The sequence below is a fragment of the Caenorhabditis remanei genome, chromosome X (genome assembly GCF_010183535.1).
Source record: "Caenorhabditis remanei strain PX506 chromosome X, whole genome shotgun sequence".
In the NCBI taxonomy this organism is placed as follows: domain Eukaryota; kingdom Metazoa; phylum Nematoda; class Chromadorea; order Rhabditida; family Rhabditidae; genus Caenorhabditis; species Caenorhabditis remanei.
In genome coordinates this window covers 17,801,290-17,818,453 of record NC_071333.1, presented here as the reverse complement: position 1 = coordinate 17,818,453, position 17,164 = coordinate 17,801,290, and the positions used below count along the sequence as shown (strand labels likewise).

The 17,164-nt window shown below is 36.9% G+C and overlaps 3 protein-coding genes across 3 annotated transcripts; all 3 read right to left on the bottom strand.

Annotated features, from left to right (window-relative positions):
* Positions 1 to 1,526: 1,526 nt before the first annotated feature.
* Positions 1,527 to 4,210, bottom strand: GCK72_025599 (uncharacterized protein; the record flags this gene model as incomplete). Its single annotated transcript, XM_003106261.2, has 10 exons — positions 1,527 to 1,711; positions 1,756 to 1,957; positions 2,073 to 2,230; positions 2,285 to 2,436; positions 2,494 to 2,601; positions 2,667 to 2,809; positions 3,334 to 3,424; positions 3,904 to 4,000; positions 4,057 to 4,102; positions 4,175 to 4,210. The coding sequence occupies 10 exons, from the start codon at positions 4,208 to 4,210 to the stop codon at positions 1,527 to 1,529; spliced, it is 1,218 nt and encodes a 405-aa protein (XP_003106309.2).
* Positions 4,211 to 6,350: 2,140 nt separating this feature from the next.
* GCK72_025598 (uncharacterized protein) lies at positions 6,351 to 7,939 on the bottom strand (the record flags this gene model as incomplete). The annotated part of the gene is made up of 6 exons (XM_003106251.2): positions 6,351 to 6,504; positions 6,553 to 6,628; positions 7,056 to 7,319; positions 7,377 to 7,666; positions 7,717 to 7,851; positions 7,917 to 7,939. The coding sequence occupies 6 exons, from the start codon at positions 7,937 to 7,939 to the stop codon at positions 6,351 to 6,353; spliced, it is 942 nt and encodes a 313-aa protein (XP_003106299.2).
* A 509-nt stretch (positions 7,940 to 8,448) lies between these two features.
* GCK72_025597 (uncharacterized protein) lies at positions 8,449 to 10,465 on the bottom strand (the record flags this gene model as incomplete). Its single annotated transcript, XM_053736406.1, has 8 exons — positions 8,449 to 8,662; positions 9,077 to 9,171; positions 9,225 to 9,322; positions 9,373 to 9,655; positions 9,701 to 9,835; positions 9,880 to 10,102; positions 10,171 to 10,255; positions 10,342 to 10,465. 8 exons carry the CDS (start codon positions 10,463 to 10,465, stop codon positions 8,449 to 8,451), a joined length of 1,257 nt encoding a protein of 418 aa, XP_053579972.1.
* Positions 10,466 to 17,164: the final 6,699 nt, after the last annotated feature.

Below are 17,164 nucleotides of genomic sequence, written 5' to 3'. Positions count from 1 at the left end.
CGGGGGAAAGAGGGATTAGCTTAGCGCTAAAACGGACACTTCTCCATTTGTTGTTCTCGAAGCATCAAAAGAAAAAGAAACACTGACTTTTAACTTTCTGAAAGCCTACATAAGTAAAGTCTTAGCGGAATGGAGAATGGGGGTATGGGGGAGGCAAATTTATGCAAAATGCGAGAGTCATCATACATGTTCGATGATTCCCCCAGGAAAGGCAATTCATCAACGGAAATGATCTCCAGTCATCATTTCTTAGCAAAATAAGCAGAGTGAGGGAAATAAGCTTTTGGCGAATACGCAAGTCCGGCAGTTTATCATCCCATTCACAGCTATGAGGGTTGAAAGTTGAAATGTTAGTTTTTTTAGTTTTTCAGTTTTTACGCCTAGATTTCGGCAACTACTCAAGCATAACTGAGATGGGACGGCTGGAGAGATGGATGAAACTATAAAATTCGTTTGTAATTGAAAAGTACACAACTTATGGAGATCCCAAACAATAAAAGTTTCTGAGCTGCAGAACAAATTGGATAACGAACAAGATGAAATTGAAACAATAAACATTCTAACAGAAAATTGGCTTACATTGGGCTTAAAACTAAATGGATAACATCCAAGTCATAAAATGTAGTATATGTATGGAAGAGAAAGTTGAAAGGAGAAAATGTCAGAAAAATGACAAAAACATCAGTGCTGCTCTGCTCTCTGAGAGAAATTGAAGTTTTTCGAAAAACTTTATTCATAACCACTTTTCACTTCAAAATTCCGAAAACTTTCTGATTCCATTACTCAAACATGAATAACCCAAACACAAATCCAATTTAGCTCGAGAGTTACAAGAGTACTACTGAAGCATCCGCGGATTTCAAAATGTCATCCACACTTTCATAAATTGCAAATTTTCACAAATTTTTGACGTGAAGAACTCTTGAGATATTATAAGAAACGCATCGTAAATTAGTCGTTCAATAGTTCATCGCTCGCTGTGTAACACAACATTTTTGTGTGGACGTCGCAATGAATGTAACTTGAGAAGCGGCGGAAAATCAGAGCTTGAGAATTTCCGGCAAAAATAACGTTTAGGCTACACTAACTTCCTTGGAGGGGAATGAACAGAATCACGCCTAATTGAGACGAGCTGCTGTGGGGGGAGTCAGAAGGCAAAACGAGCGGACGACTGAGCCCAGAGGTCGAAAGTGTTATAACTAGGCAGAGACCGGAGCTTTGTGGATGAACTAAATTGGATAAAATCACATTGCGAATGTTGGAAACTATTTGAGAAGTTGTTTGTTATTTTCGAAAAAATTTTGGGGCGAATCACTATTCTAGGGGTGGTGGTTTTGTTTTTTGATATTGCATGGCTAGAATCTTAATTTTTGTTTTGAAAGAACTTCATTTTGGCATTGAGAACTGATATTTAACAATTATAACAAAAATCTTAAAAATAAGTTTATGTGGATCTGAAAGGCTTCTTCAAGGTTTTCAGTTCTACATAAACACTAAATTACATTACATGATAAAAAAATGTCATATTATGGAGCAAGTTTGACTTTGACGGTCTGATGTCGGAAGCATAATAAAAATGAGGAGATGAGGCAGACAAGAAGGAGAGATGAAACAAATACGACGATTCCTGAAGCGGTGGTTGGAGATACGCAAACATCTGTCGCAGCGAATAGTTTGGAGAATTGGAGCTCGGAAGTTTTCTTGTGAGATTCTGAATATTGCAAGTATAAGATTTTTCCTTTTAAAGGTCCCTACTTGTCGGTTCATCAATATCCAGGATAGTCATTGTTTGAGAGATTACATCAAAGTCGTTCTCCCCAGTAGTCGTTGAACGTTTTCCACGAAGAGTCACCGGACAATGATCAGAGGAACGTTTACATGATCCATCTTCATCTTTCAACCCGAGACGTATTTTGCATTGGAAGAACACTGACGGCTGGTCGGCAAATTTGAAAACCTAAAGACCCATGGTTGCATTTTTTGAAAAAAAACAGGTGGGTGTCAGTTAATAATAGGAATTTCTCTTCTATAACCAAAAAACAACCCCATGTTAAATTCCAGGTACTACATACCTGAGATAATTGGCCTCCGGTCAGGTCACTGCTGTACTCCAAGTTGTTAATCAAGTACTTGTCAACTGCGCATCCATTTTCGTCAAAAATCTGCACTTCCTTGCCTGTTTCATCTTTTACATTGCAGGAATGTACTGTCACACAGAATGGGGATGTTTCTGAAGTAAAATATTTATGATAGGTGGTAAAGAAAAGTTTTTAAAAACACATACGATTTTGTCCGGGAGCTTCACAAGACCACTCATGGTACACTATTTGCCCGACTGTTGCAAAAGCGACTTCCTCATTTTTTCCTTCGTTCAAAACTCGATACTTGCAATCTGGCAGCGGAACATTGTAGTTTATCCTTTCTTCGGTGGAAGGACTGAAACAAGAATTTTGGATAATTTTTAAATAATTATTGAATATTAAATAAGCTCACTCATTCAACTTGTGAAGTATCTTCCTATCTCCGGATGTCTGATTATCCCCGTCACTTTCTTCGTCTCCAACCATCACGAAAATTTTCTTCTCTTGTTCTTTGGCAATACTGAAAAGTTTTCAGTGAAAACGTTTTGAGAAAGTGAAAGCAGCTGAAAAATGCCAACGACTTACTCCACATTCAATTGCTGCGTCACAGTTTTTTGGGATTCTGCGTAAAAGCATTGAACTTTGTATGACTTGTCGATTTTGGTGATGAACATTGGGTGGAAGGATATTATTATTGTGGCTGTCATCATTATTCCTTTCGGGTTGCTCTGAATTTGGACAGTGCTCTTTTTTGCTTAATTTTGCTTAATTTGAGTATGACAACCATTAATTTGTTTGCATGTCATAATGATTTTTTATTTCAAACCTAACCACCTTTCTAATCCCTTTGAGCTACCTGCCACCATTGCAATTTCCTTATTTCACACCTCATTGGTCACTCTTGAGGTTGGGTTTAATTGTCTGTTGCTAGCCTAGCCCTCTCACACATACCTCGTTTTTTTCCTCTCCAGTTTTTCTCACAGGTACCCTTCTACCCTTCTATTGCCAATGTCACACACTGATTTTAATTACTTTTCGGCCCCCCGGACGACGACAACACATTGTAACGCACGGGTGCCCCTCCCCCCGCATCTCTCTATTCGAGAAACTCTTTTCTTACGTGCTACCTTGACCCGCCGCACGCTTTTTACGTTAATTTCCTATCAAAAAAGAAGCATAGGAGCGAGGAGGTGAATATAATGTAAAACGGGACAACTAAGTAAAAACGGGAGCGGGAAAAACAACTACTCACTGATCGTTGACGGATGACATCGCATGCGGAATAGGAAACTGTTAAATTGACTTTCGGTTCCAGGGTTGCATCGGTTCGACATTGTTTCATACTGAAAGATGATTGGTTTGTCTGGATAAATTGGATTATTTTTTCATGGTCAGAAACACAGTACACACAAGAAATGCATAATCTTGGTCCGGTCCGGATTGGCATTGTAAAGAATGTTAAACTTCACAATTCGATTTAAAATGAGTTAAGAAGAAATACAGTTTTGTTATCCTTAACCAACTGTTGATTTTGTGGATTGTTAATGGTTTAATGACACTAAGACAGCCATCATACGAATTAAATTCCGTGAATGAATAAAAACATTTTAAATGTGTTCTTAAATGGAGAGTGTTCGAAAACTGAGGGGGGCAATGTTACGACCTGCTTATTTTGTAAATATTTCTAAAAAATCGATGTTTCTAAACAGTATAAAACACAATATCTCACAAATAGCAAAAATGAATGGCGGGAATTAGAGTTTGGCGGAAAAATAATTGACCAGCTAAATTTGAATTGGTAGAACTTCCTAATAGTGCTCACCTGTAATGTCCTTTCACATACACATGCCCCTCAAAAGCTCCTTGAGTTTTGAAATTTATTGATAAACTTTCACTGCCACATCTGATTTGAGGGTCTTCTAAAAATTTAGAATTTTTCATTTAATTATTCTACCACCACAAAATATATTACTACCTTGCAATCCGTTGTCAATCTGTTCGGCGCGATACTTACAAATGAGCTGAAAAAAGGAAAAAGTGAGAAGTCAGCAAAATTCAAATTCCCTATTCAAAATCTCCTATTCAAAACCTACCAATACTGTCAAGGTTGTTGTGAGATAATGGAACATTATGTTAATGAATGTATAAGAAGAGGGTGGGGGGTGCACCACACCGGCACTGTTTCAAGTGGATCCAAAGAGTCGGAAAAAGGGGTCGGCTTATTCAGGTCACCAGTAGGTCACGCCCAACATGCAAGAAAAAGAAAAGGGGGCGGACGAGGCAACAGGATGGTGGAATTATGTGGATCACACAAACCGTCGATTGATCTGAGAAAATGAAATAGTAAAATGTTGTCACGTGTGGAAAAAAGTTCAGAACAAAAAAGAAAAAAGTGGTTAATTATATGATTGAAGTTCAATAGTTCAGACGAGAAAGAGGATTGGAAACTAAAAAAGACCGAATTGTAGTTTGGGTGTGTTCTCTGAAAAGACAGTCTTCCAGGAAAAGAACATGTTTTCAAAATTTCAAAAATTGAAATTCCTGGAATAGACAGAGACAAAAAAATGAACAAAAATGTTCGATGACCTCCCTCGTCAAAAATTGTTGAAATTCTTGTCGTTTCCCACTTCTACCCCAATTTTCGTCGTTTTCTAATAGGACACGGTCCTTGAGTAGTCAGGGAGGTAAAACATGACTTTTTATTTTGAAAAATTTAGTTTGAGTCTTGAAACAAGGTCAGGTAGAATTGGAGCATGAGAGCAAGTATAAATCAAAAATTGAAAGTAGGGGAAAAATAGGTTTCGGAGAATTCAGAACCTGAAAAAGCACACCTAGAAAATCAAAATTCAAACATTTGGAAAACGCTTTTTTTCCACTGTTAGTGGTTACTGTAAATTCATTCTCATGTTACTAGTATGGGTAACTGCTTGATTTACGGCTCTACAACGTATCTGTCGTGTATTTTCAGTAACCAAACTCAAAAATATAAGCTTTTCAAGGTTACGGTAGAGGATTCCTGGGCATAGTAAGAAACCGTAATTCTACAACTAAGAATCTCATATCATACAAAACTGCTCTCCTAAACTCTACTACAGTATACCACAAATTTCAAAGTCAAGCGAAAACTGTCAACTACTACTCCTAACACAAAAAAAAACAGAACAACAAAAACAGAATGATAAATGAGTTTTGCTGAAATCGAGGACAATAAATTATTGCAGCTAGCTGGTGGTGTCAAAATGAGAACAGCGCCACTTCCGAAAGTGAGACTAGTCTATTTTCTTCTATTTTCTTCCATTTTTCCCTTTTCCTGGCACTTGTTCACCACTTTCACCCAAAGTTCAAGTTTTATGACAAACAATTTGATGATGGGTTGGGTATTGGCGTTGAGGAAAAAAAAGGGAAACGAATCCAGATAATTATTCGGTTTTTCTTTTCAGTTTCTGAGGTTTACGTTTCATCGGCAAACTAATTGGACACTCAAGGTTTCAGGGATTGAATAGTGGGAAAGCATAATAATTTTTTGCCGGCGGAAGTCATCGTCGGCGTCCAGTCAAATTACGTAATTTGACATATCGACGATTTGGATAGCTCGATTTGTTAAAAAGAACCTTGATGTCTTTTGTTCAAATCATTCCGATTGTCGGCACGGCACAAAACCAATCGAATCTGTTTAATTAAATTCAAAAGCAGAGGTCGAACAGGACAACACGAGACAAGATTTTGAATTGTCACAAATTCAAATAAACGCGAATACTAGGAGAACGCACACATCGATTCACAGACAAAGATGAATGGAGGGGTTCAGGGATGAATGGATAGCGCACAATATTAGTTTAACCTATATTAGAAGCGTATTGTGAATGGTTTGATGACACTGAGACAGCCATCGCACGAATTAAATTCCAGGAATGAATAAACTCATATTCCTTTAATGGAGAATGTTTGAAAACTGAGGGAGAGAATGTTTCAACCTGATTTATTTTGTAAATTTTCAAAAAATTCGATATTTCAAAATATGTAGTGGTATAAAACACAAAATCCTACAAATACTGAAATTGAATGGTGGGAATTTGAGTTTGGCGGGGAAATAACTTTCAAAATAACTTTCAAAATAATGATTGAATTTTAATCGAACTGGACAGTTTCACATAAGTATGGCAATTTGGAGACAGAACGTGTTGGTTTGGTATATGGTCAATTAATAAAAAAAATAATGAAAAAGAAGAAAATTACTAGTCATTAGCTATTCAGTATCTATCTGCATATCTAGACATGAGCAGCCTTTTGGATGCCCAGAATCTTCTCAGCGACTCCGATGTAGTAGACAGTTTGGGCGATACCGAAGAGTGGAGCCATCACCATCATACGGCAAGCGGCACCCTTGAACAACGCCTTTGGTCCTTCATTTTTGAGGATTGTACTGGAATGAAAAAGACTGTAAATTGAAGCTTTTGAAGAAAAAACTTACACAAATGCATCTGGGATGTTCTTGTAAACAACTTCATTGGCACCTTTGTTGATTGTCTGCATTCTTGTCTTGATGACTGAAATTTACTTTTTATTTTATTTGCTAATATGTTGTACTAGGGAAAGTCATGAAGTTAGTTTCGAGTTATGGGACGTGACCTTTGTTATTGAAAAACTGAGAAAATCCAGATTCCAAATGTATTTATAGGTTTTGCTTTTGAGATCTGGTATTTAAGAACAACAAGGTCAAAGTTTGGAAAAATACAGATCTATTTCCTTTTAAACACGCAAAAATTGAAAAATATTCAAAAATTGGTTTCGCTTGTCAAAGGTAATAATTTGACATTTTTCAGATCTTTGACCTTCTTTTTCTCGCATACCAAGCCTCGTGGGCAAAAACTAAACATATATCCGAAATCAGCGTTTTTTCAGCTTTCCAATGATATTAGTCACGTCCCATAACTCTAAACTGATTTCATGACCTTCCCTAGTTAGCACCCTTACCATCCAACGGGGTCACACAGAACGAGGAAGCTGCTCCAGAAGTCAATCCTGCCAAGAACGACCCATAGAAAACAGCGTCTCCACTGCCATCTGACTTTCTTGGTGCCAATGAATCGAGGTAAGCAAATAGTGGGAAGTAAATGACAGAGAATGTGACATCTCGAGCAAATGTTGAGGTTAGTCCTTTGTACAATCCACCAATTCCATTTTCCCTCACAAGTTTCATGGTGAGTTCAGTGGCGGACAGTTTCTTCTGGCCTGGCTCTGAAAAAGTGGTGTAGTTTATACACCCAAAGTTTATTTACCCCAACGGACACTTACTCAAAGTTCTTCCTTGATCCTGCATCTGAATCTTCAACAATTCCATCGGTGTAGTCACCGAGATTTGGAACATTCCAGCCAACCCTCCTGCCAACATTCCTCTCCCCACTGACAACTGCTTCTCACCCTCCTTAGCAAGCTTGTGACGGAAGAAATCGTTGGCGACAAGTTTGATAGCCTTCTCTGGGGTGATCAAAAGGATATTGACTCCAGATCCACTGTACATTCCCTTGAACTTGGCGAAACTTGATGCTCCGCCGGCTCTCCATGTTTGTTTCGCACAGTCAGCGCTGGAAAAAAGAAATAAGGGTGCTGACAAGAAATTAATTCGAAAACCCACATTCCGGTGTATTGAAGTTTACCGTCAGCTCCAACTGTTTGGTTTTGCAAACGAGTTTTAACCAAGTCGATTGGGAAGACACACGACACTCCAATAATACCCGCTAGGCCTCCATTCATAATTTTTGGACCATATCTGGAATAAAAAAGTTAAAAACATATGTAATAACTGCTTGAAAAACTATGCAACTTGAAACTTACGAAAAATTCTGGTTGCCACTCATTTTCGTTGTCGTTTGTGGCTTCTGAAAAATTCATTAGGTAAAAAAGTGGTATTGAAACATCGAAGGTATAAAGAAGACAAAAACTTTAGTTCTTATCCCATCTAACATCATTTAAAACAATAAAACAATAATTTATTATTCCCGTATGACAATAACAACAGTGAGAAACCAATTTTCAAGAAATAGAAAAACGAAAAACACTTGGCAGTGTAAACCAAGACATAAAACGCAGAATAGATACCTAAATTGAGACCATCTCAATTTCTCTTTGTTGAACCCATAGGAAAATAAGGAAAATAATGTAAGTTTGGAGAAAGATTGGAAATCGGAAAAGAAATTGCAACAAAAACCCCCACACAAAAAGACAAACATTGTTATCAGACAATGCTTGTTATCATCATTTGTTATAATCAAATGTTTAAAGTTAGAATCACTCGTTTTCTTGGAACTTTTGCTAAACGTGGCTAAGAAATTGAAATGACTGAATGAAAACTATTTTAGACCATAAATTAGTGAACTCGCATATTTGCATCCATCACAAACGCCGCAGAATCCGTTGATAAACTGTTTCGAGACTCATGCAACTTTTGGAATTGATTCAATTGACTTTTATCAGTGTAGACAAGAGACAGCAGGAGTTGTACAACGTTGTTGATGATTGTACTCGTCGCGTAGACACCTCCAAGGATAGAACAGATTCGGATAAGGTAGGAGAAGAGGGTTCTGAAATAAAGCGGAGAAGGTACATTTTGGTCGTTTTTTTTGAGGTCATGAGAAATTGTCTCATGTCTGATCAAAAAACCGGTTCTTATCAAAAACAGATCAATGGTTTCAGTTTTTGAGGTGAACTTGAATCAAATATCATAAAAATTTGGGCTTTATCTGATTATAGCGAGACGAAGTCAAAATAGCGGACCGAAAGTAAATATAGCGGGCTTCTACATAAAATGGTAAAATATTTTACATAAAATGGTAAAATAATAACTAGAATAACTTCCAATTTCAATTTCAAAAAATAATGAGCGCTTTAGTTGTGTGCCCGCTATTTATGATTTTGGTCCGCTATTTTGAACATTTCGGCTCGCTTTTTTGACTTTGGCCCGCCATAATCAAACAAAGCCAAAATTCAAAACTTACACAGATGACTTATGAACCTCGATGACATTAGCAGTAAACTCATACTCAAACAATATTCCTCCATGAGAGTGCTCTCCTTCCTTCAATTGCTTCTTCTGCAAGTTTATAAATTTATGTTTCGAAAAATGTTTTGTTTATGAACACTAACCAAGAATGTAACCGAATATTGATATGCTAATGTGTGAGTGAAGTACCCATAGATCTTGGTTGGCACTATTTTGATAAAGTATCGGTAGATGTCTTGCCCTGAAAGAAGTGTTTGGTTAAATTCCACATTATAACCGATAATCACAAACCTGATTCACTAATATGCTCTGCTCCAGCCAGTGGTGTAACCAATCCAGGGATTCTCGGTCCAAAATTGAATTTTTCAATTCTATGAGAGATGTTGCCAGGTTGTTTCTCCTGGTGTTCGAACATAAGTAAGGGATTACTAATAGACATGACAATTTTCTCCTCTTTTCCTTTCCTGACTTTGAATTTTCCATGTAGACGACAAGCTTTTCCATCTTCGCCATCAGCTCCTCCATTGTCAGCTACGAGTTGGAACATTCCCATGCCATTGCTAACAAGGAACATCTGAAATATAATTATTTCTGACACCTAGGCTTCAAATCAACTCACAATCTGTCCGGTCCCTCTATGTTTCGTCTGTTTATTTTTCATTCTTTGTTCTTTAATGTGTGCAGCCTCTTCCTCTTGTTTCTCATTCGCCAAGTGCTCTAGATTTGTTTCAATTTCGTCATCGACATACTCCAACTGTCAAAAACATTCTTTAAAAACTGAAAACAACTTAATCTAACCTCTTCTAAAGCTCTCATCCCTCTCCTATTGTACTGGTCGTGTGCATGACGTAGAATTGTCCAATACATTTGCTCCTCGTCAGTGAAATCGAATCTGGTCGGATTTTTCTGAATCGTCTGCCTCAATAAGCCATCGCCACCGGAATATTCATCGGATGAACTTGCTACTTGAAGCACTGAGCATGGAGTGTTGATAACCATATCCAAATCAAGGAGTGGCATTCTGAAGCAATCAATATTGGGAGTAGAGAGAAAGACACTTACTCGTCCATCTCCGTGTCCACTGCAAACCGATAGTCATATTTCTTATGGAATAGAAATGTGTAGGTTTCCGTGCAAAAAAGGCAGAAAATGATGGTGAAACAGACGAAGGAGACTGAAAAGAAAATGTATTATATTTTTTTGCAGAAGTTTATTGAAAAATATTTTTGTAAAACTGATAAATGAATAATAAAAACTTACTTGCACCAGACGACGCTTTCTTTTCTTCTTTCACATTCTCCACAACTTTTTCGAATATATCAAAATCCTCGACGATTTTTGTGATTCCTTTTCGCTGTCGAATCTCAGAAGTTCCGAGATCCATTTTTTAGTAAAACAATAGAAAAACCGTGGCTAATAAAACGCGTGGTTTACTTCATTAAATGGCAAGTCCGCAAACACCGCCACGACACTTCACACCCTCCACATCAGTTGTTTCAAGGGAGGGGAGGAAGTGAGGAGTCGGGGAGGAAAACATCACCGATTCTTAGAGAGCAAAGAATCATGATTGAACGAAAAACGAAACAATGTTTGTCGGTGCAGTTGACAGAAAACTTTCCTTCGGCAGTGAAAAAATATTGGGAATCGGAAAATGGAACAATATTGGTTTTGAACGTTTTAGCCCTCTGGAATGAATAGAAAGCAACGGGGGTGTATATGTGTGCCTAGAATGACAGATGGTAGATAAAATCATGTTTTATATTGAAAAAACCGGGTGGATTGAGACGAAACGATCTGAAGATCTCCCATAAAGTCCCTTTGCGATTCGAGATCATTTGTTCGGAAAACAAAAGTTAGCTTAATAATTACTGCTTTTCAATCAGACCGGGGTTTGTCAAAAGTTATCAGCTACAGTTTGGACAATTTTTCATGAAAGCACAATGTCAAAATAGAAATTCTATTAATGATCACCAATTTGTGCTTCATTTACATGCGTATCGGAGTTATAGGAAGACACAAAAGATATGGGAAAGAATTTTTGTGAATCAAACGACTAATGTTCAGGTTTGTTGAATTATTGTTGAAGTATTGTTTGGAGTATTGTTTGGAGTTTTTCAGTGAACGTATAAGTGAACGTACTTCGGTGAACGTGAACGTACTTCGGCATTTCTACAATCTCATAATCACAGGTCTACAAAAATGTTTAACTCTGATGTGTTACTTAGATCACTCCTGAACTTTGAATAGTTAAAAAGAGATGTTTACTACATTAAACCTATTTTACCTAATACAACTAAACCTGATGCTTAATTCCTAACAAATAGCTCTCCATGCACCTATTTCCGTATGATGCCAATGACAATCTGTTCTTTAATTAACTTATTTTGTTTATTTTATTTATTTACAGTATTCCGTATAATTACTTCACTAACACGATGAATTGTGAATGGAAACGTTCTTTAACTTTATAGCGTTCATCTAGTCCTCCAAACTGAACATTTTCACAACTTGAATAAATCCAAGCGTATTTAAATTTGGAATAGCCAGAAAAAGAAAAATTCGCAAAAACTACTGGACCTGTAAGTCGCTTTCTATTTTTTATTGCCTTTTACAGTGTTATTCTATACCCTTTCACTGTTTCATTTTCTATGGAATTTAGATTTATATTTGAGAATGTGATATCATTTCTTTAAAACTTTTCTGTCGCACAAAACAGCGCGATTTATTTTCGACAATCTTTGAAACCTGAATTCAGAGCCTTTCATTTCAAATTTTGAGAACATTTGAATAGCATTTAATAAACCAGTATTATATTCTGATTTCATGTGTCTCTTTCGGTCTCTTTGACTTTTTCATGTTCACTTCTCATCAAACCTATAATTTCAGATCAGCCTTCCCTTCCCTCCACCCACACTCTAATTTCAGAAAACTAATTTCTTGAACTTCCATCAAAAATTTGTCTCTCTCTTCATAAATATGCCATTGGATCACACTTTCCCTCAAGATATACGTGCCAGATTTTATTGCAATTCTTTCTTTTCAAGGCGTGAAAATAATGAAAATAATATCCGCTTTTTAATAAGGGTAACATATGTTAGAGAAGGGTCCGACGGAACAAAAATGAGTTCTTAGAATTTGAGAGCTTATTTGTGCACGCACACCAAACTTGTTGGCGGTCTACGAGCAATTCCCAACGAATAGCTCACCTATTTCCAATAACCAAAAAATCCAATACAATCTGGTTTTCATTGGTGTGACTTACTTGTTATCTACAATCTAATCAGGTTAGTTTAGCTTTTTTCTTATTATTTTTTTCAATCCCAAGCTTTCTATCCAAAATCCTGAGAAATAGATGTCGACATAAGGAACTAATTTTGTGACATTTCGAACCGAACAGGAAAAACACCTCTCTCATTGTCTTCTACTAAATTATTCATTGAAACTGGTTAAAACTAGAACGTTCTCAGAATAAGATGATGTAAGAGATGAAAATGTCATCAAAATTTTAATTTCGTCTTTTTGCCATGTTCCAATACCAGAATAACGAGTTAGATGTTCCAAATAACTGAATGTATTCGGAATCTATTTCTGAATAATTCTGAATAACTATTATTTTCCAATTTTCCAATTTTCCAATTTTCCAAGTAACTAAAATAATTCGAATTTCCGAATCTCACTTCCTAGAACACCGCCGACCTTCAAAGATTCGGCCCTCCTAGACATATTTCTGCAAAAAGCCCTCTTTCTAGACATTCCTTTTATTTCAGACGAGTATCATTAATTCATTCAGAATCTAGAATCTCCCTCTACCCACACTGTTATTGCTTCCCCCAAAAACCTCCCTGCTTGCGAAAACTTTGAGAAAACTTAATGAATAGAATAAAGCTGCAATTCATAAATTTATCTCTCACACTGAATTTGTTTTGTTTTCCATCTAGAAAAAAATAGCCTCTTCTCCATTTATGAATAGAAATGCATGTGTATTGCTCACCAGAAGCGGAAGAAAGGTAAGAAACAATTTCTCTTCGTGTCCTTCTCCGCGCTGCTCAGGAAGAAAAAAAGAAAAGATTTCTCGTAATTATCGCTGGTGGAGTGAGACTGAAAATGACTAAGCCCCCCTCTTCCTCAGCTTCTTCTTTAGTTTCTTCTTTCCCTTTATTCAACAATTGCTTCGTGCCCAATGGGCTTCATTCTCCTTCTCGAAAATACCTATTCCTTCCCATCTTTTTTCTTATGCATTACATTCAACACCGCAATTAATTTCTTTCAACAAGACTACATATGTCTTATTCCTGTTTTCACTTACCAAGAACTCCTTTTCCTTGAGTCCTCTGGAATTAGGAATGGAAAGAGGAATAGAGAACAATCAGTCGCATTTCAGTGTTCATAGATAAGCGACCATTTTTTCCGAATCCTGTTAGTTATTTTTAGTGCATCGGTTCAACTATTTTCGTTTCAGGGTCATAAGATTTCATCTTTGCATTGCACCTAAGCCAGTGCTAAATTGTTTTACCATCGTGCTTTAAGTTATAACTTATAGGTTATAACGATTTGCACAGGTATGAAAAAAAACCCGACCATTTTACAAAAATGACTTTTTTTCCAGTGAAATCGTTGCGCTAAAATTATGGTCTGAACACAAAAACAAATGCTCAAAATAACGTTATTTATTTGTTCCCGCCTAAGTTTTTTTTCGACAACATTTTCAGGCGGGCGGAGCCAATAGAAATATGGATGAATCTTTTATTAGCTGCCTGGGTACCCACTTTGTACAATACCGACCCATAAAAACAGGCTTGACTTTTTTCTGTACATCACCATTATCGAGTTTCGCAGAGAATGTGTCTTAAAATCGGAAAGTTTGAAATCTGTAGATCTACAGTACCCTCTGTCACTCAAAAATCAAAGCACCAACTCTTATATCTCACTAGTTTCATCTTATGCCTCTCCTTTCCCAAAGTATCTAAATTTCTCCTTCCAAGAGATCCCCTCTGAGAGAACAAACGTCGAGCAAGGATAGTCAAAATCTAATATGACCACTGTTCCCCCCTGGGAATCAACAACTCATGTTTCTGTCTCAATTTTTATGATCTAGTACTCGCGCAACTCAAACTTTTCTGCGGTTTTCGAAACGGGATTGAAGTTTTTGAAGAGTTAGTTTCATTTTGTTTCTTGTTTCTTGTTTCTTGTTTCCCAACTCACCCACCCAACTACTTCCAAACTATTCTGGTCAACTTTCTGGTTGAGCCCGTCTGGTTCATTCAAATGCTTCATTTAATGTTTCATTCAGATGTGTATAAAACTTGAAACATATTTATAGAAAGTAAACACTGCTTTTGGTAAGAAAGAGAAAAGAAGAAGAAGAAACGAAGAATTATCCAATATATAGAGTCGAAGATCAGATTAGCGGTGGCACTGCCGCAGAGTCCTACGCGTCATCTACATCCACAAAAATTGCGCCTTTTTCCTTTTTCTTCTTTTTTTCTTTTTCTAAACGTTACATTTTTCTTCTATCAAAGGTTAGGCTCAACTGACCGCCAAAATTGGATTGTAACCACACTATTCGGTCGGTCTGACCAAGTTCGGAGAAGCGGAAAATTCGTCTTTTATCCAGGAATTGATGTCCTTTTTCCTTTTTTCCGCCCGTTTTCTGTCATATTCCTTCCCCTTCGCTCCATGGTTCGCAAAATGTTGTTCTTACAATTCTTACCCATGTTCAATCAAGCTCATAATAATTTTTTTTCCCGCCACTCTCGTACATGATTGGTTTTTGTGGTTTTTGACGCACTTGTAACCAAAAATTCATCTACTCCCCTTCTTTTTTCTTCCGCTGGTGAGGAAATATCCGGGAACTTCATTTCAAAATTGCATTTTGCCTAAGAATGCAGATGTCCTCTTTTCTCCCCTTCCCTCGGGCGGTTCATATCCATTCGAACGTTTCTTCATATACTTGTTTTTATGAATAGACAAAAAGGATCACAAGTTGATACATAGTTTAGGACATGTGCGGGGTATTGAAACCCCAGTGAAAAAAAAATAACTGGTCAATCTACCAAAATACTTTTTGAATAGCAATAAGGAAGAAGTCTATAGAAATCTATGCATTTCTAGTATGAACCACATACATGGTTTTCAGAATCACCAAATGCATCAAACAAGAAAAAACACGGCTAGAGATCGATAACTTTTTTCTGACCATAAGGTTACTGTACCTTTATATCCCTATGTAACAAGATTCTGATCAATTTCCATATTTACATTCCGTGCATAGTGTTTTTTAATAATCCCACATATCACTTCCCAGAATAGCCGTCCTCCCCCAAATCCTGATCAGACCGATAAAAAACTGATTTCCCGAAAAATTCCCGAAGCCATAGATATCTTATTTGCATTCTGTTTTTAGCCCATACATTTGATCATTCGTGTGTCAACCTCCAAAAAATAAAAAAATATTCTATAATGAAACCTTCTTGCAAGGTCCCAACTCGAAACAATGCAAGTATTTATAGCCTCCTTCCGCTCTCGGTTCTAGAGGACCAACATTCCCCAATTTTTATGGAACAAGTTGGAGACAAAAGAGCACTTTCAACTTTTCTGTCAGTTTCTCATCATTCATCACCGGTCAGGCCCCACACTGGACGATTTATTGTTGTGTCTCCCCGCTAGATTATTTGTGAAAAATGTTGGGGCCTGTCGGTCCCCCCGGTTGAAAATGAAGTCGAGGAGGGGCGTGGTATGGGGGTGACTTTTGACAGCTGACATGAGCTATGAAATTCATCTGTGTCTTATATCAGATTATATAAAATGTGACAACTTGTTCCTCGATTAATTCATACATCTTGTTTGGAACTCTTTTTCTTCCTTTTCCTGTCTGCTTTTTTCAATTCGTTTCTCAATTTGTTGTTCTCCTCCATTTTTTCTCTCTCCAGAGTCAAACTTATCTTTTGGTGTTTTCCGTTCTGTTTATTTTAGGAAGGGACCAAAACCATCAAAAGAAGTGAGTGCTAGACCGCTTCTTAAAAATATGCATGAGGCACGAAACTTTTGAAAAGAAAAAAAGGATGGAATGGTGACAAATTGGAAATAGAGTTTATTTTTTTGTCTAGAAAGTTCTTAACTTTCTGGAATTCCGCTCCGTCTACTTAAAAACCGACATGGAAGATTTCAGAAAATGTAGAATTACCAGTGAATGCTGGCAGAGTCGGACTCAGAAGTCATGGATAGGGAAAATTTAATTAAATTTTTGAAAATCAATCAAAAAAGCGATTAACCTTATTTCTACTCCATTTTTTTTGAACTACTTGAACTCTCGATCTCTTCAAAATTAGAACTTACACTTTTTTGATTTTCGAACGTTAGACTAACTTATAAATTTCAAGTATACCATTTTAAATATACAATTACCCCAAACCACAAACCACGATATTCCGTATATAATGACGCGCTGTCAGATATTTCAGATTCTCACCTTCAAATTTAGAATGACTACAGTATAATAGTTATTTATTATTTTTAGATATTTATACCATATCACAAAAAGCCAATAATTCAATGATTCATCCTGTCTATTCTCTTTCTAATCTGTTTTTCGTCTTGCATTTCAGTTGTCTAGAACTTTTTTCCTCTTTTCAAAACAAGTTGGGGTGGGTGAGGTCACAAGATTCACCACTTCCGGAACCACTGGATGTCAAGTCGGAAGAAGTTTTTGATCCTCCCTTTTTGATACCGTCTGCTCTTTTCTTTTCGATTTTTTCGATTGAACGATCAGAATTATTGAATGACACAAGATCTCTGTTTCAACACTATTTTGAGAGCATATCCCTAAAATAGAGGAGAAAAAAGAGTTTCTAACAACGATCCATGATGTTTTCCTGTTTTCTCACGATGTCGAATTGAAACGAAAGAGTGTCAAAGACCTAGACATGAACCATCAGCGATATTTCTCTTTCTTTCAGTTCTATTTCAGTTTTTACACGTTTTTATGAAAAACTAAGTGAAACATGAGTCGCCGATAAATACGTCTATTGAGGAGTTGCTGGAGAAGAAGCTAGACAACTTTCGCTTCCTCCCCATCCGCTTTTTA